Below are 24,825 nucleotides of genomic sequence, written 5' to 3'. Positions count from 1 at the left end.
AATAACATGCTAAATATTCTTGGGACATTCCTCAATTGAGTTAGCTTCAGCTAAATAGGTATAGAAAAAGGCAAGTTCCAAGATACCGTTTGGCTATGGAGTAGTGTAATTAAAAACATAGGAATTACTCCCGTCAAAATCTTCTAAAATAAAAACCCCAAAACATTAAGGTAAATGCCACAATTCATTAAAATGATTTTTAACATTAGAAGGATTTCATGATACCAGTCTTCAGTCTCCTTGGGGGTACTGCAAAACTCGAACATTGTACTTTACATGACTACACCCATGATTAGAATTAACATGATAAAAATGCTCTTGGGTGAAGGCATGCAGAGTGACCAGAATCCCCTGGCCTGTTTTTATAGTAGCAGGCACACTTCCATTCAAAACGTGGTCAGCTTGTTCCTTGGTATAATTATTCCACTGAAAAGGGAGCACTAAAACTGCTGAGGCTTAAGGCCACAGTTTCAAATACTGGTAACTTCTATACCACAGGCGGGGAAAAGAAGGAAAACGACTAAATTGTTTGCTTTTAGATTGGTTTAAAATTATCTGGAAAATAGCCATTTTACTTAACTATTTCAGGAAAAATGAAGTGTACTTTTGGGGAGAAGGCAGCGGCAGTGTGCAGAATGGGAGATGCTGGTGTCACAGTGCTGCCTAAGAGGAATCTCATCCCGTGCTTGGGGCCTTGAATTCCTGACCTTAAATAAAAACCACAAATATGTGTGCAATCCACGAAATAGCAATGCACGTGCCATTCAGTGAGGAAAGTGATAATTCATGCCACATAAGGTAAAATATCCAATTGAAAACTATGCCATGTTCTCACATTTTTATAACAAAAAAAAACAAGACCTGAAATGAATAAAAAGAATGTTGGCCAAAGACTGAATTTATAGCTGTGAAAAGAATGTCACTTTTCCTCATCACTTGAAGAATATCAATACCTTCTCTACTTGATAGACCTTTTCAATGGCACTCTACCGAACAACTATTATTTGAAAATCCCTTTAGAAAATTAGGTCATTTTTTTTTCTTTCACATCCTCATTCTGGATCCTATAAGACATGTTTTGTAGATAATAGGAAGAGTTCCAAAACTCACACTGACTTTTTATTTAATGAGAGATACATTTGATTTTCTCCTGCTACTTGAAGAGGAGATTTATTCCAACACTGTCTTTGATTCTGAACAAAAGTCAGCCCAGGCTCATTTTTAGAGATAAAAAATATCATTTATACGAGAGCAAACCATCAAATCAGCGAACCACTCCAACACACATGAGTGTGGTTTGGGTCACTGTGCAGCTTGCTTCCCCAGGAAGTGTGAAGAGCTGCATTGTGCCCGGGAATTTGGAGACGGAAAAAAGGAAGGACATTCCAGCAAATAGAAATCAGAGGGACTAGATCTTTTGCAAATAACACAGATTTTTTTAAGAAAAAAATATGCACTTCAGAAATGTCATGTTCTTTATCTGTATCTGAGACCTAAACTGACTTGAAATCTGAAGACAACATGGTTTTTAAAAATATCATCTGTTCCCTAAAAAATAAAAATATATGTTACTGGGATTTTTTGTTTGTTTGTTTTAAGGGATGATTTCATGATTTCTCAAGGTCCATTTCTTAGTTTGTTTTGTGCTACTATAATACAATGCCACGTATCAGGTAATATAAAGAACAGAAACTTATTTCTTATAGTTCTGGAAGTTCAGAAGTCTAAGATCAAGGTGCTGGCAGGTTGGGTGTCTGGTGAGAGTTCAGTCTCTGCTTTCCAGGTGCTGCCTTGAACATTGCATCCTCAGTATGGGAAGGATGCTGTGTCCTCACAGGACAGAATGTGCAAAAGGAAAAGCGATAAACTCTTCCCAGCACACCCTTTTATAAAGATATCTAATTCCACTCAGGTAGGCTCTACCCTCACGACTTAATCACCTCCTGAGGACCCCACCTCCTAATACCATCACTATGGCCACTAGGTTTCTTCTTTTTTTGTGAGACGAAATCTTACTGTTGCCCAGGCTGGAGTGAGGTGGCACCATCCTGGCTCACTGCAACCTCCACCTCCCAGGTTCAAGCAATTCTCATGCCTCAGCCTCCCTAGTAGCTGGGATTACAGGCGCACACCACCACACTTGGCTAATTTTTGTATTTTTAGTAGAAACAGGGTTTTGCCATGTTGGCCAGGCTGGTCTCAAACTCCTGACCTCAGGTGATCCACCCACCTCAGCCTCCCAAAGTGCTGAGATTACAGGCATGAGCCACCGTACCCAGCTGTCCACTAAGATTCAACATCTGACTTTAGGAAGGGACATATTTAAACCATAGCAGTCCATGTTTTAGTGACAGCACTCTAATAATGTAACTATGTCACATATTTAGAAGCAACTCATGTAGCTTTATATAATTTTTAAAAAAGGATCTGGTGACATACAGGAAATGTATGATAAAAAGCCTGCAATATTTATATTTATATATAATATATATCATTTTAATTTTGCATGCCTTTGTTTTAATGGGAAGAAAATAAATATTACCTATTTGTGAAATACAAGTCCAAAATTTACTTGAAAAATATAATTTTAGAACTCTAAATTTATTATAATGAGAGAATACAAAAAATACTGGATCACATTTGTTTTAATGAGATCGGGACTTGAGGAAGAAAAGTCTGGCACAAAGATTTACTTTTCCTAGATAACGTTTCAACAAACACTAATCAAATTTCATACAAAATCATATTTTCAGTTCACTTTTATAACTCTCTAGTGTTGTTCTGTCTTTCAATAAGAGGTAATTGGAAAAGGCACTATGCATTTTACAAATGTTTTCCCTTGGATTTCTGAAAAGGTGACTTTTTCAAAAAGTAAAAGCCAAAGCATCTCTAAGTCAGAAATCTCATATAATTGAAGCCTCCAGCTGCATGCATTTTTAATACCACAGACAACACAGTAATTGACATATGTGATTCTGGATCACACTTCAGATTTTAAATTATTTTAGTCTGCTGAAATGTGTTTAAGTGCACTAACCAGATATACTTTCAGTAATTCTGCTTTTAATGACTATCCTTCACTTCAGAGCTTTGATGTTAAAATAGTCTAAGAAATAATGTAATCTCCCCACATGCTGGTTGGGTTATAGTCAGATGTTTCTTAAATATTTCATGTAAGAACTCTCCCTGACCCCTACCACTGTGAAAATGTGAGGAGATTTTACTTAAAATAATTTTATATCTTGTAGTTCACTAAATTAACTGGAGTGATCAGGACCTCAACCAAAATTTATTGCTGAACCTAAAATAAGATCAAAGTAATAAATCAAAAGGATATAGCAGATGTAAAAATACAAATTACAAGGATAAGTTCAGAATAATTACTATTGGCAAAAATGCACTGCAAAAGACCTTAGAAGGTGTAAAGCTCATAGTACATTAAAATCTAAAATTTTATTTAGGCCTCTGAACCCAGAAAAGACTACTAATTCCTACTTATTTGCTGGGAAGCCACTAGGCATGATACCACAGAGCTTTATTAACAATTGCCGTGTCTAATTTCTCTGTGTATTTCCTCTAGTGCCTTAAACTTCTTGCAACCAGGCTGTTCAATGGGTAGGCATGTATATGAATATTCAAAAGTTTCCAATCAACTGTCATGTATATCAGCAAACATCCTGGCTTCTATACTCTTCTTAAATTGTTTACACCAAATATTTTTTTAAAAATTTTCAAATCTGTACATCCTGCCCATGTACCCTGGAACTTAAAAAGAATTTTTTAAAATAAAAAGTAGGCTGTGTTATGTCTCCTATAGTATTTAGTGAGAAGTGATGATGATTTCCAGTTAACATATGTAGAAAATGAAGCTAAAATACGTTAAAGAATTGGTTCCACGGGAACAGAAAACCAAATACATTTCTCACTTATAAGTGGGAGCTAAACATTGACTATACATGGACACAAGGAAGGGAACAATAGACACTGGGGCCTATATGAGGGTGGAGGGTGGGAGGAGGGTGAGGACTAAAAAACTACCAATCAGGTATTATGCTGATATCGTGGGTGACAAAATTATCTGTACACCAAACCCCTGTGACTTGCAATTTATCCGTGTAACAAACCGGCACATGTACCCCTTAAACCTAAAATAAAAGTTGGAAGGAAAAAGCTGATTCAAGTTTGCACAGTTAGTATTTCTGAACATGGAGGTTCAGACTTTGAGTTCAGTCTTTCCAACTGTACAACTGGAAGAGAGTGTGCTTGACACCTGGTCGTGAAAAGCAGGAAATAAGTCAGATAAAAGTAGCAGGACTGGTTCCAGGAAATCTGTAACAGGAGCCAAGAAACAGATCAATGAGAGTGCAAACTAATTGTAACTGTAAATGAATGCAAGAATCAAAGTATTTTAAAAAATGAATTATAAGAGTGTTACCAACAAAATAATGAAGAGACAGTTAAAGAAAGATGCAAAAAAATTATTTGGCTTAAAATTATGAGACATCAAGTGAGCATCAATAGAAAAGTTTAAGAAAAATACAGGAGGGAGATAATGAGATTCTTGGATGTTTGTTATACTATGACCTCTTAACTAAACTGGATTCTTCATAAAAATATATTTATATATTTTTGTATTCCCAGGTAAAATTTTTTGCTTTGAAAAATATTTGATACAATAATTGATTTCAATTTATTTTAGTTGATCATTAAATATTAAATATTAATATTAAAAGATAGAAATTGGCTTGGGGTTATGTATATAAAGACACAAAGTAAAATGGTGGTTGCCAGAGCTGAGGGTAGGGAGAATGGGTAGGTATTGTTTAAAGGTTACAAATTTCAATTTGGGATAATGAAAAAGACCTGGAGATGGACTGTGGTGACGGTTGAAAAGTAATGGTAAAAGTATACTTAATGCCACTGAACTGTACATGTAAAAATTGTTACAAGGTAAACTTTATGTTATGTATCTTTACAAAAAGGAGGAAAAAAAAGTAAGGGAGTAGAATAAAGTAGGATTTGCAGAAGAGGTGTTAAATTGCAATGCGGTCACAACCAGGACCTCAGCTGACTCCACAGGGAGTGCCAGACCCCAGTGTCCATTCAGAGCTGACCCACCTTGAACACAAGAGCAGAACTTTATACCACCCACATCAAACAGACATTGAGTGGAGGCTGCTTTCCATACACCTTGATGAAGCCACTCTGTTCGTCAGTGGGTGATTTCAATTCCAAGGTGGTGGACCTCGCTTACAGTAATCAGCCAGCAACACTCCAGCCATTGGGGAATGAGTGCTTCGGTCTTAAAGGGGGTTTGGGCAACGTACCGTACCATCCATTGCAGCCCACACTCTGTATCCCTGATTCAACCCCCTGCCATACAATAAATAACATTGCTCCTTCACTCATAGTTGGCTCTCTCTCAGCTTTAAGAGCCATCCCAGAGGCATGGTAGGATGGAACTCCTGTGTAACAGGAGGGTGCTTCCATACCAGTAACTCTCTTGGCTTCTGACATCGTCTCCACCCATCTTGACCAAGCTCTCTCAGAATCCAGTTCTTTCCATGTTCCCTCAACTCCTCTTGTTACATTTTGGCTAAGTTGTGTAGCTCCTTCAGTTCTAAAATGCATTATTAGTGGCATGAAGTAATAACATTTGTAATATTTCTGGTAACTTTTGTAATGTTTACCTGCTTCTTAATTGTCTTTCCAGACTCCCCTCCAACCTGGTTCTGTACAAAACACTGTTAATTATTTGGTTAACCTTCAATAACTAAAGACTGCATCCTCTATGAGACAAGAAAATAGGAGCAACACTTTTCACAGTTTTATTGTGCACCTGTACGTATTAATTACTGAGAGGCAAGTTTTATCTCTATTTTGTAGAAGAGGAACCTGCAGCTCTGAGAAGTTAATTGACTTGAAAAGGATAAATAGCTAAGAAATAGTAGAGAAATACTTTGGCTATAAAATCTGTATATTTAGCAGCTACTTTCTTATTAGTAATAGTAATGAAAGCTACCATTCCTTGAGCATTTACCATGTGACATGAATAGTGAATGGCATTTCATAGATTTTAAATTTAACGCATCAATCCTATAAACTATAATTATTCCTATGTTTTATAAAAAACCTTGCACTTCTTAGAGGAAAAACTCCTTAACACAAGCAAACATTGTCTACCGTCTTTGTCCCAAGTCACTCTATTTTTCGGAGGTGCCATGCCCATCATGAATCCCTCTTGGAAAGCCGAGGAGTGTTCAAAAGCACCAAAAGTTGGCTGGGTGCAATGGCTCACACCTGTAATCCTAGCACTTCAGGAGGCCAAGGTGGGAGGATTGCTTGAGACCACGAGTTTGAGATCAGTCTGGACAACATAGCAAGACCTCATTTCTACAGAAGTAAAAAATAAAATTTTTTAAAATCCAAAAAACTTACCAAATAAATTACATCTATATGTACACACATATTCATGCATACGTGTATACGGGATCATTCATGTAAAAATCGTTCTTTTGGGAATGTCGTTGGAAGCATTTCAACTTAGAAAAAAGGTCACGATAGAATAGCCAGGCTGATAAATTTCCATGCTTTATTCTCCACTACAAAATAGTTGAAATATGTCATCTTCTATTTAATATGAAACATAATCTGTTTTGAAATTAATATACAGAATGCTCTAATCTGCTTTTAGACTGCTGAGAAAAAAATATCAGAAACTCCTTTAAATGGGAGTATACTCAACACATTATTGTTTTTCCGAAAAGTCCTTAAAGTTGTTTAAGAGATAAATGGAATTTTACTACTATTTTAATAAGGCTTGTATGATTTAAATTGGTAAGCCTAAATCACTTTACTACAGCAATTTCTAAAGTAACATTTAATTATCTGTAGTTAATACTATAATCTAATGAACAAAGCTATTATGCTCAAGGTTCCCAAAGGTAGAGGAAAAACTTATACTGGTCAGTAAGTTCTAGATTTAATAGTATAGGGGTAATGTGTGTGTGTGTTATCTGTATGTGTGTTTAAAATATATGCAATCCTCAATATTATATCAATTTGCAAAACAAACTTAATTACTAAAACTGAAACACAATCTGAGAAAATAATAGATTGGCTAGTTCAGTATTTTAAATAATAACCATAAAATCTTTGAGAAATTCAGTTCAGCGTATGGTGCCAATGCACTTGATTTGAAAAGCTTTAAAATGATGAATTGGACCTGCATAACGAGGAGCACATTCTAAAGTCACGCTTCATTTGGAAATATATGGGACAGGCATTCTATTTCCTACAACATAGGTTTGATGGTAAAAAATGGGTTAATTTTACAAAAGTCTTTCTAAAATAGGCTCAATAATGCTTACTTCTAGAATCATGCTTTGTTTAATCTGCAAATACTTATTTGAAGATAACAAGTAGTGACTGCCACAAATCAAATTTAATCTTTTTCAATCTTGTGCATAGGACAGAAATGTTAGAAGTAAAATGCAATGAAGCAGCACAATCACTGGGGTCATTCAATAAGAGTGTACAACTGAGGCTGCAATCTTTTGAAAGGGATTTTAGAGTAATGCCCTTTTATCTAGAAATTTATACCTCAATTGTTTTAATATAACAGATAATAACAGGAAGTAAGAGTTCTAAATAGAATATGTGTTAATACCATTTTAGAATATTTGGAAGAGAAATCTTTTATTAAGTGACCTATAAATATTTTGTTTCAATTTGGTTCTTAATAATATATCTACTGTGTTGCAGAGATGAAATTAGTCAGAAAAGAAAGTAGTTAAATAGAATGGATTCAAACCTTCCCACTGATGAATACCAAGTTGAATATTACCATTGGTAGAAAGAAGTAATCTGTATTAAGATCTTTTATGTACATTTCTGTTTTATACTACAAGCATGCACCTTTTCCAAATCTTACTTCTGTCTCTAAAAAAAGAAATCAGTCTCAATGTAATATTAAAAACCAGTCTAATGCTCACTTCACATTTCAAATATAGATGTACCTAGTTATAATTATATCAATAATGGAAAAAGAAAGTGAATTGTACTACCATGGAAAATTTCCAAACTATGTAGTTGGTATTATAGCAAAAACTTATAAATGTGGCTTGTGTTCCTGACAGGAAAGGAAGGGCATGTGTAAAGAACCTTGAGCAAAAATAGGGCATGCAACACCTTGTTTGTGCTGAATACACATTATCTCCACCAAGCAACAGACAAGCTATTATAAGTTTATTGTTTCAGGATATAAGCCTATTATACCCTGCAAATGAAGATACTGACATGCTGCTGTATTGGTTGAAAAGATTAACATTCACAAAGAACAGCACCAAGTGTGCCAAATTAAATATACTAAAATACTAAAGCTTACCATTCAATATGTCCTCTACTGTAAATGTGCATACAGTGTAGTTTCAATGGCCTCTGTGGCCCTGTTAGTAATGTAGTGGCATGTCAGTGTTGGAGATGTAATTTACATCTTTGCTATTTGGCAATAAATCATAGCAGGGTGTATTTTTCTAAACCATTAATAAGTATGTGTGGCATTGATGAAACAGTGAAGGAGAATATGTTGAGAAGCCTGTTTGTCTGTATTTTAGTCACTCATGCCCTGGCAAAACTTATTAGACTTAGGAAACTCTATTCAAAATACTTCATTAATATATTTTTTAATTGTAATACATAGCAAATTTTTAAAAATGTATCTCCAATCCCAATAGCATTTTTGCACTCCTTTTCATTTAAAGTTTTATTTAGTCACACTTTCCCTTTGTTTAAAATAGTCTCCTTGTATATATCAATGGTTGATTAATTCCATGGAGACGAGTTATTATATCTCTCTCTTCCAACTTTTTCAAATATGTTAACTATTGCTAGCAATACCAAACTCACAGGCTTGTTGTGAGAATCAAACCAATATAATATTTTAAAGCGTATATCATAATGTGTAGCATATAAGAGGAAAAACATGTTAAGTAATAATGCTTATGACAATAATAATCTCTACCTCACAATAGCATTGCATACTCACCTGGCATTTAGAAAAAATATACTTCAGAGAATCAGACATATTCTCTAGGCTCTGGAAAACATACATTGACTTGCTCAACCCCTTTCCCGTGCCCCAGTGATGACAATCCATCATTCTAGCTGACCTCATTGTCTTCTCTCCTAAGAAAAGAAAATTCAACAGCTTGTTTTGCTTTCTCTGCAAGGAATGCACACTATCCCAATAGGCTTGCCCTCACTACTTTGATGAATAACACAGAGCATAATAAAATCAGGTTTTCTGACTTACATGTAAAAGGAACATGCATGCTACCTGTAGCTACAGCCAGACTGTGTGTGTGTTTCTGCATGTAGATTTCTACTTGTAGTACAGAATTCTTTACTTTTAAATACAAGGATGCATTTACCCCCCTGCTTATATGCACATCCATACCAAAGGTCATATTTGTGTATTTATTCAACATGATGACTTATCTTAGTAAAACTTTATATTTAGTCTTTTTAGAGTCACAATGTTAACTGGCTTCAAATGGGCTATTCAAAAAGGTTAAGAAGTAAGTTATCTGACTTGGCAAAACATTTGGACCCAAAAGTTTTTGTAACTGCTCATTATAAGATGAAAAATGAGAAAATAAAGTAGAAGGGAGAAAATTATGGTTATCATTTGGAAGGGACTGTGGTTTCAGCTTCCCAGGCTAGCAACAGAACTGATAAGGATGAGACTCAACTTCCCCACAAAATGACAAGCAAGGGATGACTCAGGCCATGCTTTTGGGTTCTTACTCTTTCTATTCATAACTGTTCAACATTTCTCTGAGAAAATGCAACGTAAAGACTGTATAGCCAACATACTGGTTTTTTCCCTTCTATTTAGAAGAGCAGGGGAGAGAGACAATATAAAAATCTTAAAAGTAAAATCCTGGTACTCAGCCTCTGTGATAATAGGACACATATGAGAGCTCTTTCATTTGGTGGCTTGAAAGTCTCAATATACGCAAGTATCTATCTTAAAGGGATTAATTCTTTACTGGCTTTGAGTGTCATTTGTAAAGAATGGTTTGCATTTTTAAAATAAAATCACCTGTCTAAATGTAACTATAATGCTAGGAAAAGCATATTATAAAAGTTAGGTGTTAGAATGAGAGAGGAGATAAAATAATGTGACATAGAGTGTCATGGTTTTGAGCTGAATAAGTGAGCAATGGCCACATGTGAGATTCTTTATTCATTCATGCATGCAGTAATGCATGAATTCACTGTGTGGGTCACTCTTGTAGGTACTAGAGATACAGCAGCAAACAAAATAGAGAAAATCTATGACATCACAAATTTTACGGTCTGGTGGAATCTGTAAAAACTGAAGGCAAGTTTTTGTTTCCCATCTGATTCACAGAACTTTAAATTCCATTTTCAATAATCACTCATTATTTTCATCTGAAAATAATACATGACAGTTGATGAATTTCAAAGGGCTAGATTTAAAAATAAGAAAACGAATGTAAAAAGCCAGATTATGGATAGTAAATAATTCTTTAAAACACTTTGAAACATCTATTCTTTTCTTTTTTGAGACAAACTGTCACTCTGTTGCCCAGGCTGGAGTACAATGGTGCTATCTCAGTTCACTACAACCTCCACCACCCGGGTTCAAGCAATTCTCCTGCCTCAGCCTCCTCAGTAGCTGGGAGTACAGGCGCCCACCACCACGCCCAGCTAATTTTTGTATTTTTAGTAGAGATGAGGTTTCACCATGTTGGCCAGGCCAGTCTTGAACTCCTGACCTCAGGTGATCCACCCACCTCAGCCTCCCAAAGTGCTGGGATTACAGGTGTGAGCCACCATGCCCAGCTGAAACATCTATTCTTTACTGTAGTCTATTATTATATAAGTGCTCTGATTTATGCCCATTTACTATTACAAAGCACTAAAATGATTCAAAACTGAAGAATTTCTCTATGTTGGTGAACTTGCACATCTCTCGAAGCAAAGCAAGAAACTATTTTGGAATGCTTCAGATAAATGCTTCAGTTGGAGACTCAATGCCCACCTACCTTACTGTGTATCAATGAAGTTACCATTTTAAGAAATTTTGTTAGTTCACTTTTTTATGGGCCATATTGTTTATGAAAAATACTGTCAAACTGTTAATAGCATTTTTGAGAAATACTGTCAAACTCAATCATTTTGGTGGGTTTCACTATAAAAGCTAAAAGTAATTTTTATTCTTTATAAGATATAAGATGGTGCTAGGGCTTTTATTACGTTTATATTTTAACAATTCTGACCAAGACAGCCATATAAGGAGTATAATTAAATTTTAAAAAAATGTTTAGGCTGGGCACGGTGGCTCACGCCTGTAATCCCAGCACTTTGGGAGGCCGAGGTGGGTGGATCATGAGGTCAGGAGATCGAGACCATCCTGGCTAACATGGTGAAACCCCATCTCTACTAAAAATACAAACAAATTAACCGGGCGTGGTAGCAGGCGCCTGTAGTCCCAGCTACTCGGGAGGCTGAGGCAGGAGAATGGCGTGAACCCAGGAGGCAGAACTTGCAGTGAGCCAAGATCGCACCACTGCACTATAGCCTGTGTGACAGAGTGAGACTCAGTCTCAAAAAAAAAAAAAAGTTTATATGACTATTTGTATGTATTATTTATAAGATTTACTTTCTGGAATTATATTTTTTAATCAAATGCCAGAACAAAAATATACTTACAAATATTAATATAAAATTAAATCTTAGTGTTTTATACATATTATAATAGCTTTGTAAACAAATAAGAATTTCTCTTCACAAAGATTCTGGGATCACTGGAAATATTGCCAGAAGAGCCACCTCCTCTCAAGTTTGGCTTGATGAGTCTTAAGTATCATGTAATCTGAGCAAGGAGTGGTTACAGAATGTGCTACGTCCTCATGGCAGAGTGCTCGCTAGGCCCCCATCCTGACTGACAGACCCTGGAGCTCTGAACAACCACTGAGATCTGGCGGATCCATCTATAAGATCCAGTTTGGTAATGATGTCATTCTAGCTGTAAACTGATTCCATTTTAGGACAAACAATAATAATGAGGTATATTATCTAACCATCTGTAAGAATTTGTTTACATAACAAATCTGGAGGCAGTAATTAAAATTAGAACAAAATGGATATAAAATTCGTGATCTGAAAATTAAATTTTGAGTGGTAAAGTGATGCTAAATATTAAATCTGTAGTTTCTGTGTTAAATCTCAATTTCACCCTTGCTTCCCCCACTGAAGACTATTGTGCATTATTAACATGAACTGAGTCATTCCATGTATTATCAAACAACAATCTGAAGAGTATTACCTGTTATAATAGTCATTAACCCTTTGTGCCTTAAGCATTAAACTTGAATATCTCATTTCACTAATTAACAAGTCTACCACCTAAGCCTTGTACAAAGAAGGCAGGAGAAAAAGGTTTTGACAGTGTTTAAAAATTTACTACCATTACTAGATTTATTTTTAGTATGTTAACATTATTATTTTTAAATTACTTACAATTTAGAAAATTTTTCACACTATACCATGAACACCTTTAGGTATACCCTCATATCCCAGATCAAATAAAATTTGAATATACTCCTTTGTGAAATACTCTTTGTAAAAACCATTGTAATATCTTCCTTAAATGGAAGACTCCACTAATAACGTTGTTTAGATCCTCGGTGGAGAGCTGACTCTGAGGTTCTCACACTAACCAGGCCTCTCAAAGGAAGACAAAGTGGTACCACGTTGTTAGGAATTCATGGTCCTCAAGTGAAGCAGAAGACACATTTTCTCCACAAGAAAGTCTCTCCAAATTAAGGCCCTGATGCCTGCAAATTAGGATCAAGTAGTTTTTTAATCCAGCAAAGCAAGCATTCAAGACTAAAGGAGAAATAAATGCACTTTCAGAAAAATAAAAACTGATTGACCAACATGGCAAATACAATGTCACTGAAGGAACCTATAAAGGCATACTTCAGGAAAAAGGAAAATAATCGTATAAAGAAGCTGAGATGGAAGAAGAGTTAACAACAAAAATAAAATTGTTTAACATACAGGTAAATCTAAAACATTTTCTCATAATAATCATGTGTGCTACCTGGAATTAAGAAAAAGACAAAACTAAAATACAAGATCAAAATAGCATATTGGCATGCCTTGATCCGGAACACTTAATGCAAAGTAGGCTGTAGAATTAAGATATATTCAAGTTATAAAAAGATATTAACAATATATAAATGCAGTGCAAAAACAGTTAAGAACATGGCCCTTTTGAAAAAAAATACACAAATAACATTCTCCCTTAAGATACATTTTCTTAGGCATACTTTTTCCATGTCATATTCTCAAGAATAAACTATGGAGAATAGGGGTCTTTTTCTTGTTGTTTTTGGTTTGGTTGTTGTGATTATTTAGTCTTTCTTAGCACTCTCAGCAATCCTCACGCTATTTCTACAAAATGTGAGTTGGATTATACATGGTGCCCTTTTCTAACTTTATGAATTGCTTTTCTCTGTAAAGAAGATCATAGGTCCTACAAACACAATGTCTCATTCCAGCTAGTGCAGCCCTTGCAGGGAGGGATCAGTTTTATCTTCCAGATCAGCAGGACAAATATGAATAGAACTAGCTTTGTGTTGTCTGAGCAATATTACTAGATAGCTTTGCATTGTCAAAATATTACTGTTTAAAATAACTTTCTTAGATTTCTGTCTTAACATCAGTTACTTAATACTTCACACCAAAATTGAAAATTGCACTATTATAAACCATTTAACAAAGAAAAACACTATATATATCCACACATACATATATATACACACATACGTGTATATACATGTATATCTTTTATGCACATATATGCATATATATACATATACGTACATATAGGAGAATTTTATGCACACATGCATATGTATGTACACATGCATATATGCATGTATATGTGTACATATATATCATATACATATGTGTACATATATACATATACATGTAATCTGTGTATAAACATATACATATGTAGGCATATACATATATATGAGCATTTATAATTTCCAATGAGTATTTTATGCACATATATTCCTTACAGTTTTTAATCATTAGAATGAGGCATGAGGACAATGGTATCAATATGATTTCATTCTATCTTTCCAAATACTATGAAATTTTGATTCATGAGCAAATCATGATGCGGATTCTTCTAGTAATCACAAATGGTATCTTAGATATTTAGACTCAGGCCCCAATTGACAATAAATGTCAGTTATCCAAGTAAATTCTGAGCCTACAAAGGTGCAGATTTTGAATGTAGCTCGGCATATCAGTTTGAGAGAACAGAGATTGAGAGATTGCTTTGGAGAATGTTGCTGCTGTGCTGAGTTCCAATATTCTCTCCAAATGTGGATGACCGGAAAGATGCTACCTGCTTAAGCCTAGAGACAGGTGACTCACAAAGGTCACCTCGATCTGTGTTTCATGGAGTTTGAAGGTTAGCCATCAAGAGGAAAGAAATTCTGCCAAAATTCTTTGGTAGGAAATTCACTGCTAGAATCTGTCAAGATAAATGATAGGTAAATGTTTCTTATAGATCAGATAATTTGTCATGCAGGGAAGTGTCAGCCTGGAGTCAATGTGATTCCTGCTCAAGAGTATCATGTGTGTATACAGTGAGACTCAAAGAGTTTTTCCATGAATGGGACCCCTGAAAAACCAGGGGTATACAGGGAGTAGTACTCAGGGGAAGGGTGCCTGTAGCCCACGTCATGGCAGGGAGTCCAAGCAGAGGCGCCTTAGTGATACCACGAAACCTTAAATTAAGCTAGTAACTAGAAAAATCCATGCTAACAACCTGCCAGACATAGTGAACACAGACTCATTCTAGAGCAGCACCTCTATGTAAAAGTCTATCCCCTGACCATGCCCCTCTCTGTATTTCAATTTGAGAGGCTTTGCAAAAAGTCAAATGGAAAAGAGAGAACAAGCTGGTCACACCTATTTGCAGGCAACAGCCTGCCTGAAGCCAGTCTTACATGTCACAGTGAAGATTTAAATCAAATATATAGCTATACATATTATAAAGTCAGGGCATTCTAATAGCATTTATGACAAAGTTATCACAGCACTCTCCAAGAGTGAACAGAAGAGTCATAGGCCTACCCAGATTCTCTTCTAGTGGCAAAAAAAAAAAACAAAAACAAAAACAAAAAAAAAAAACTTTCCTCTTTGAATAATGTCAAATGGTCCATAAGGACAAATAATAAGCAGACCTATTAAAAGAATCTCAGAATCTCACATGACATGTCTGTTTACCATTTAGGCGCCATTTGCATGAAGGAATTATGTCTTCTGCTTAAAGTAGGGTAGAACAAACATTAGACCAACTTATTTAGCCTATGAAGATAGAATGAAATGAGAAAAAAAGAACACAATTTTTTTTCATGTTGTCCTTCTCAGTATTACCATCTGGCAGCTATCCTGTGACAATTACTGTAGGAACAAGTGGCTCGTATCCCGGCAGTCATTGAAGCACACAATGGGTATTTAGAAGAAAGAGAATTTCCAATCATATATAACACAGATGTCAGAAATGTAGAATGGTTGGATAGAGCTTTGTTTTTTTTCTCCAAATTTCAAAAGGCAAACAACACATTTTGCTCACTCTATACTTCTGTGTACAATGATTAATCTAAATCAGTGTTTCTGTACCTCAGCACTGTTGACATTGTGAGCCAGATACTACAAGACTGCCCTGTGCCTTGTAGGGCATGTAGCAGTATCCCTGGCCTTTACATACTAGATTCTGGCACCAGTCTGCAATTGTGACAACTAAACTATTGCCAGACATTGCCAAGTGTCTCCCACACAGTACAACTGCCCCTCTCCCTCACCAACTTTAGAACCACTGGTCTAAAAATTCAGATCGCATATCAAAACCTTGATTGGCAATCAAATTCTAACATACTTTATTTCATTTAGCATCTTTTAAAAACTCATGGTAATTCAACACAAAATGACATCGCTTGGTAAATCCCAGTTGGAAAGAACTGATAAATTAGAGGAATGTTGAAAATCAAGAGATTTTGTTTCACTGAGACTACCGGGACTTTTAAAAGGCGGAGAATTCTTTATGGTACTATTAAAATGTGCTGGATATGTTGATTACCTTGATTGTGGTGATGATATGATGGGTGTTTGTGTATGTTCAGACTCATCAAATTGTACATATTGAATATGTGCAGTTCTTTGTATATCAATTATAACCCCATAAAGCTGTTAATTTAACAGCTTTGTTAAAAGTGTCATGAAATTTGAAAAACACTGAATTACTTTCATACATACATATTTCATTGAGTATTTAACACACTAAAAGCAGGTAAATGGTGCTAATCCTAGCATAAATTTAGCAGAGTCAAGCATCTATCACCCTCAGATTACTTGAATGTCACTATAAATGACACTAGTCCTTCCTGGCACAATGCATCAGCCATAACAAAAACAATCTCTTAGGATAATCTGTTTTATTATCACTTTATAAAAATGATTTAGGTTATTAAATAATAATCTCAATAATTTTATGAAAAATGGCTTAAATATACTTTGATTCAAATTGAATAAGCATGGTTCTAATTTGCATGACCTTTTAACAATATTCAGATCATGTTTTATACTTTGTGGTATTTTAAACAACTTAAACTTCTTAACTATAAAAATAACTTAACGTGTAGATTTTTTTAACTTCTAAAATGGAAATGGGAAGTGTCGAGTTTTCTCCCAATTAGGCACCTGTTCTTGAGGACATTTTTATTCCTGATATCATAGTCGTGATTACTCTATAAATTAGAAGAAAAAACAGAATAGAAAGGGTACAGATCCAATAGTATATCATTATACCAATCCACTTTTAATCAAAACAGACAGCCACTATTTTGATAGGTAATTTCTAATAAAAGAAAAATAGCTCAATGTTTAATGACAAATAATTTTAAGAGATCCTGTTTTATTGAAAAATTAAACTAGGAAGAAATATTCAATATAATTTTACTTACGTTAAATGCACATTTTCTTTTCCAAACTCGATTTCCTCAAGTGAGATCAAATATATTAAGTCATGTATCAGGTCAGCAAATGGTCAAGGCACAGTTAGTGCATGTACTGTACATTCCTGCATTCTTGATTGCTAACGTGAGTGTGAATAAGTTTAAAGTTGTATGTAATGTGCATATTTTTTCTTTGAATAAGAATACAGTGGTACAAAAAAAAGTCATGTCTCTTCATTATGGAGATATATTCTGAAAAATGCCTTGTTAGGAGATTTTGTCAATGTGGGAACATCATAGAACGTACTTACACAAACCTAGATGGTATAGCCTACTACACAACTAGGCTATATGGTATAGCTTATTGCTTCTAGGCTACAAGCCTATACAGCATGAACTCTACTGAATCCTGTAGGCAACTGTAACACAGTGGTAAGTACTTATGTATCTAAACATAGAAAAGGTACAGAAAACATATAGTATTATAATCTTATGGGATCATTGTTGTATAGGTGGGCTGTCATTGGCCAAATCATCTAATGAGGCACATGGTGTATATAAAGTTGTATCTTAATGGTCTTTAAAATTTTGATCTACAGCATTCAAGGAGCAATTAAGTTACTAACAAAACGCGATCTTATATAAAACTTTATATTAAATTAAAAAATGTTTAAACTCTCAATATCGGCTTTCATGGGTCAGAAAACTGACCCCTCACTACCCCATAAAAAAAAATGAATACTGGCCAGGCATGGTGGCTCACACCTGTAATCCTAGCATTTTGGGAAGCCGAGGTGGGTGGATTGCTTGAGCTCCGGAGTTCAAGAATGCCGTGGGCAATATGGAAAAACCCTTTCTCTACTAAAAAGACAAAAGTTAGCCAGATGTGGTGGCTTATACCTGTAGCCCCAGCTACTTGGGAGGCTGAGGTGGAAGGATGCCTTGAGCCCAGGAGGCAGAGGTTGCAATGAGCCAGGATTGTGCCACTGCACTCCAGCTTGACCCTGTATTAAAAAAAAATATTAAAAAAAAATAAAAATAAAAAAATAAAAAGAATACTTAACTGAGACCCTTTGAGTTAAACTGACTTTAATAAGGTCCTATTAAAGTCAGTTGTAGCCAGGACTAGAAAGAATCTCAGAATCATTTGCCTTCTCCAAATGGTTTTCCTATAATCACTATGCTGAATGATATTTTGAATGAATAGAAAAATGCTCACTTTAATAAAACTTGAAAAACGTGCATTATGATGTGTGCTAAAGTACAGGAGCAAACTGGAGGGACATCAAACATTCATGGGTTTATTTCTATGAGGGTAATGTCTCTTGGCACACTTATTATAGACTTTTTTTGAAACAGCTGGTTAGTCTTCCAGTTCTTATGAACCTCACCTAAATCATCTACACTGAAAGCGAGTGAATGACTAATGAATACACAGTAATCATATTTTTAGATGCTTTTAGTTTTTTGGTGGCATACACCAGTGCACAATGGATTACTGTGTAAATTAATGCAGAAGTCATTTAAAGGTAGAACAGATAATAAAGTGGTAAAGAGTGAAGTAAAAGAGAATATAGTTCTGTATGAAACATTGTCATGGCAATGCAACAAAAGGACAATAGAATAAGCTAAACCCACTTTCATTAAGCTCATACAAAATTGTGTCACCAGACAAAGGCAGTGTTACAGACAAAATTCAGGCTTAAATTAGACAATCACCATTCACCTCTGTGACAAGGCTTAAAGCTTATTTAATAAATTTGCAATGAAATATTTATAAATGGATACAATTCTAATTAACTGAGACATTTTACAAAGGAAAACTAATAACAAGGCTACTAGATCACACTTTTTCCATTCAACACTAAAATAAAATTATATAGAGCCCATTTTTATTTGGGAGAAAATATAGACGTCAAGCAATACCATAACTGACATAATCTAATGAGGAAAATGACCCATGGCCTTTTTCTTTAATCAAAATAATTGGTATGTTATTTTAGGCTTCCCGGAACCAGACTCAAAAACACTTAACTTCTGTCTTGAAAACACAGTATGTGAGGAAGAAATGGTTTTAGAGACTAGAAATGGAATTGGAAAAATATGATACAGATTTTCACCATAATATCACCAGTTAACTATGGCCAGATCACACTAAACAAATTTTGTCCCATCTAATTACAGTGCTTGTTAATATAGAAACCAGACTATACAGAAAAAAATTTAAATATAGAAAAAAGGCGTGGTGGCGGAAACCTGTAATCCCAGCTACGCTGGAGACTGAGGTATGAGAATTGCTTGAACCCAGGAGGTGGAGGTTGCAGTGAGTTAAGAGTGTGCCATGGGTGAAAGAGCAAGACTCCATCTAAAAAAAGTAAAATAAGAAAAAAGTTTTGTTTGTGTTAGTCCCAGTAAGAGTTGTTCTCACAGAAGTAAAACTGTGATTGAACATTTTGCAAATAAAATTAGGGAAGAACAAATACTGCAGTCTCCTTGCTGAGAAGATTGCATCACTTTTCCTGGTTTGATGCCTTCCACAGGCACTAAGAAATCAGATCCTATTTCTGGGCTTTTGGCTGCTAAGGGCTCAGCACCGCTGCGAGTGCCCCTATTGGTCAGGATGGAATATAATCACTTGCTATCTCTTCCCCAATGTTTCCTCATCCACCAACAAGAACCATTCATGCATCCCTTGCCCAGAATTCTCTGGCCTCTTCAATTCAACAGTGTTTTCTTGTCTTGTCAGGGAAATTGACAAAAACAAATTTTTTAAAAAAATTAAAAAGTGATTTGTGGTGATAAGAGTGAATACAATGTGTGCATACTCTTTTGCCAGGAATACTTCTCAGAGGAGGTGATTTTGATAAGAAATCTGAATAAAGGGAAGAAGAGAGTCATATGAATATCTGCAGGGAAACAGTCTACACAGAAACAATATGAAATCCAAGGACTCTGAGGCCTGAGCATGCCTAGTGTAGCTAAGGAACATTAAGGAGCCCAACATGGCTGAGTTGAAATAAACAAGTGAGAAGGAAGTAGGAGAAATCAAAGGAATAACAGGAATTGGAAAAGGGAAATTCATAACAGCAAGTTATACAGTCATATAGGCTGTTGTGAAGAATTTGAATTATATTCTGCATGTCAAAGGAAGTCCCTGGAAGATTTTTAAGGAGAGAAGTGGCATTATATTACTTTTCCATAAAGGAGTCTCTCAGTTCTAGATGGAGAAAATATAATAGAGGAAGCAAGTGTGAGTCAGAGATGAGTCAGGGGGTTGCATTAGGCCAGATGAGAGAGATGATGATGGCTGGGGCTACTGATAGAAATGGGAAGACGTGGTAGAAATCCCAACATTGTTTGAAAACAGAGAAAAGATTTATTGCTGGGAGTCAGATATTTGAGAAGTTTGTGGAAAACCATTCTTCTATTAAGTTTCGGAGCTGAAATTAAAGCTGTTTCCCTGACCTGAGGCCTATGATTCAGTGGTTTCCAACCCAGGATGATCATTATCATCACATAGCAGTATTTATGAGTCATCAATTTCTAAGTCCTGACTCAGTCCTATAGAATCACAGTATGTGGCAAAGGGGGTTGGGAAACTTTTTTTCCTAATATTCAACCATGTTTGCCACCCACCTCATAAACTATGCAATGATAAGTAAGATGAATGTGTGTATAGGTACAGCATTAGCATTGTAGAAAAATTACTGACTGTGTTTGGGGAGCGTGCAGAAAATCCTGTGTCAGAGACTATTTCACAAAAGGAAAATGTAAGCAGGGCTTTGAAGCACAAATTGTTTCTCAGTGAAGAATGGATCTAAAGAAGTATATTTCAGATGGAAATTACAGAAAGAATAACCTTCAACTCTGAATGGGGCCATTTTCTCTTTGAGCCTGGAACAAAGAAGAGAAAAATGAATGTGGGAAAAAAAATACATTTGTTTATAAAGATAGGTATTAAAGCAAGTTTAAATCTTCTGGCCTCAAATATCTCTTTAAAATAGGATATGAGGTTGCTGACAATGAAGATTATAATGGATATTGGGTAAGATGTTTGAACAGAGAAGTTTTTGAGTCATGGCAGAGCAGAAATGAGAAAGTGACCAGAAAAAGAAACCCAGATGAAATTTCTGAGAATGCATTGTAGTATATATAGGATAAATTAGATATTCATCTAGCCAGCTGTGTGATTTTCTCTGTTGTACTCAGCGGCCTGGCATATGAAGAAGCAGTATTGAGAATTGATCCAAATTGAAGAATTTGTGGGTTTTAGAAGTGAAACATTCTAGGTAAAAACAATTAAATAACTTAATTATAAGTAAAAACAATTAAATAAATTGCTTAAGCCATTTCGTATCTGCACTAATGATCTAAACCTCAATTTATGCCATGAGGATTAAATTAATAAACTAATTGGATTATTGTTGGTAAATAGTAGAAATCTAGAACTGGCAACCACTATTACTATTGTTGACACTATGAAAGTATGTTAAGTGGAATAAAGATAAATTATCAGAGTTCAGAAGACCAAGAATTGTGAAGATACATTTTTGAATATTTTTATTTAGAATCCTTGATATACCAAAAATAATAGCAGGGAGCGTCATTGGTGAATTTGGAAAACTGACATGAAAAAAAGCTAACCTATATTTGTATCTTTCCAACCTGTTGGGACCATTTTACATCACGATCCTGCCACTTAAATAATGTGTTTGCTAGAACTCCTGACTTTGAGTCATTCATAATTTCCTTTGATTGACATAAGACCTTCTCCTTTGGGTTTTAATTCGCAAGGGTGAAGGATCAAACAAGGGCGGTTGCTGAAAACATTTTTGTTTGTGTTGTTTGTTCCCACACAGGCTATTTCCCTTCCCCTACCTCCTATTCATTCTCTGATGCATTTTCAGTAGGTCTCCTATCCCCACACTCCACTGAAACTGCTCTTTACAGAAGTCACTAGTGACTATGTAGCCAAATCCAAATGACCAATTGTAGTTCTCACTTTCCTGACCTTTCAACATTGACCAAGTCAACCACTGCTTCTTGAGACCCTTTATTCTCACTCTCCAGGTTTTCCCCTACAGCTCAGGCTTCTGTGTCCATTTCACACATTATAAATTCAGCAAACACTAAATGGTTACCTGGCAAATCATTTCTATCCTTGGACTCCTTAAATAATTATAAGAAACATGATTTATTCCTATGTAGATGGCTATTTCTGTCCCTTTCAAGGTAGAGAATATGTGAGTCTTAGTCTTGTTCCTTTTATGTGACCATTTTTAAGTTTTTCAGAGTATGTGTGGACCTTTCTTTCCATGCACTTTCTCTTTAGAGATAAAGTGATCATCACCCAAGGATCATTAAGCATCATTTGTGGACTGACCTTCTCTAAATGTATGTACCCGGATTGTGTGTTTCAAACTCTAGACTCACCAGTCCAAAGGTGACTCACATGTAGGTTAAACTTGTGTTAGAAACAAACAAGCAAACACACGAAACACATTTAAGCTTTTATGTCAAACCCGTATTTTCTAACTTGAGTTTATGTTTCCAAGCTTGTTTTTAATCAGTTATATACTATAAATTTATAAAGTATAAATTATTTAATTCCGTGAAGCATCTAGAATATAATACCTTTAAAACACAGACATAATCATTGGCTTAAAACCTGTAAATAGCTTCCTATTGGGTATAAGATAAAGTTTAAATATCACATAGACCCAGGGATTTCTCCACTACTTCTTTGAATTTTGGTTTGAATAGTTTCCTGTTGTACTCTTTTGAAAGGAGTGATGGCAGGAGATCTTCTATTTTACCATTTTGTGGCCATCACTCTCAAACTCTGTATAATATTTGATTACAATAATATTTATACTACATTTGTTTTATGGATAAAACAAATTTTACAGTAAAATCTCCAACTCAAAGGGGGAAATTATATTAAATATTGTATATTTACACTTTAAAATTGAACTCATTTTGGAATCTTCAAGCAAAATCACAATATATTTAGTTTTGATTTGTTGAAACAGTGTAATTATAAAACGTCCAGTGAACACAGCTTTTCTTTCAAAATGGCAAAAAATGCATCCATTTGATTATAATAATCTGTCCTGCCATTGGAATTTATTTTTGTAATTTTTCCAATATTTAAAATTTGTTTTGTAATTAATGTAACACTTTTGAAATGGGCAATGATACTTCTCTGAAATGTTTGTATATTATAAACAACCATGAAATAGATCATTTTATTTTTGCTGCAGATTTCTGTTTTTGTAACAGGTAAGGTCTTAATACATTTTTTAAAATTAGTTTATAAAATTGTAAAATAATAGACTCCAGATATACTTTTGTGACCTTCAAAATTAATTTCCAAGGAGACTTTTAAAATCAACTTATTGAAAGTTAACTTTTCTTAAGTAAAAATGTTTTTCCCAAAATAACGCATTACTCTTGCCACAGTGGGACATTGTTAAGCTGTCAGTCATTGCCCACTGTATAACTAAAATTACATGTGCAAAATATTCATATTGTAATTTCATGTTTTTTTCTTGAACAAAGAAAATCTGATTGATTGCAATCATTTACACAGCCAGACAAGAATATTTTTAAAAATTCAAATATATCATTTCAGGCCTCTATCTACAAAGCTTTGAGAACTGAACTAAAATGAGAAATCCCGTACTCTTTCCAGATTGCATAAAACAGCTGTGAATTCAGATTCAACACTTCATCTTTCATGTTGATGTGGACTCTTTTGATCCCTGGAAAGAAATATATTTATAATTTCCAAAAGAACTGTCTCAGAGGTAAGTGGTATCCAAATGTTCTGTAGAGATAAAAAAAAAAAATACAGTGTCAGTGGTATTTGGCTGTAGGTTGATGATGCATTGCACAAGGATATAGAAACGTCATTCCTATAACACTTGTAGCATTACGGTTTAGGGACTATTTAACCTTTAACACAAATCATTTTTATTTTCCCACTGGAATTTAAAGCACTTAATTTAGTTTTATTGTATTTCTTTTTCTTTCCCCTTTTCCCTATACTATGCCCCTTGGAAATTTTGTCTTTGGCAAACTGTAAAAAAGAAAACAATAAGAAACATGATTGCAAGACAAAACAAACTAGCAAAAGATGAAGAACCAATTTCCTCAGAAGATACACTCTAATGTAAATGAACTTAAATCCCTATCAAAAAAGATTTTTAAAATTTAGAAATAAATTGACTTTATGTTTTTTCTGATGAGTTCTGCCAGATAAACTTAGAAATAAATAATAACAAATATACAGTATGAAAAATAAACACATTGGCAGCGGTAAGTTTTATTCTGGCATTTTCCCTATTCAATGTTGCAGAATTGTTTTATTAGAATTATTTGAAAGCACATCACTGATAGCATGTAAAAAGAAAGCAGAAAACTCTATGTAATTCTGAAAATAAAGGAAAGTCTGGAAGATCATTTTATTTCATAAATATTCTGTCATCAGTGACAAATTTTGAGTCTTCATGTTCTATATTTGATGGAGATGTGTACATTTCTAAATAGTTCTTCAGATGTGTTTGCACATGGATTAGACTTAACATGTCTTTTCTTTCCACCCTGACAAAATAATAATGTAGTTGGTACACAGTGCTGAAGAGAAATGTAAAGAATAAAGTGTCGCGAGTTTTATTGGGACAATAAAAATGATTTGTATTTAAGGTTAAATAGTCCCTGAACTATAATGTTACAAGTTTTATGGGAA

The 24,825-nt window shown here is 34.8% G+C and overlaps 1 protein-coding gene across 1 annotated transcript in view; it reads right to left on the bottom strand.

Moving 5' to 3' along the window:
• The window catches only part of LOC116480396 (uncharacterized), a 29,622-nt gene extending 5,718 nt beyond the window's left edge, over positions 1-23,904 (bottom strand). Inside the window, exons 1-3 of the mRNA XM_032172372.1 lie at positions 23,761-23,904; positions 17,976-18,079; positions 9,047-9,186 (exon numbers count right to left, since the gene is read on the bottom strand). Of these exons, the coding sequence (XP_032028263.1) occupies positions 9,047-9,186; positions 17,976-18,079; positions 23,761-23,816 (300 nt within the window). The 5' untranslated portion in view covers positions 23,817-23,904. The remainder of the gene's footprint in view (positions 1-9,046; positions 9,187-17,975; positions 18,080-23,760) is intronic.
• Between the last annotated feature and the right edge of the window lie 921 nt (positions 23,905-24,825).

Source organism: Hylobates moloch, unplaced genomic scaffold (assembly GCF_009828535.3).
Source record: "Hylobates moloch isolate HMO894 unplaced genomic scaffold, HMol_V3 SCAFFOLD_3, whole genome shotgun sequence".
Taxonomy (NCBI): domain Eukaryota; kingdom Metazoa; phylum Chordata; class Mammalia; order Primates; family Hylobatidae; genus Hylobates; species Hylobates moloch.
Note: the sequence above shows the minus strand (reverse complement) of the source record. Positions and strands in the feature narration are given on the sequence as shown.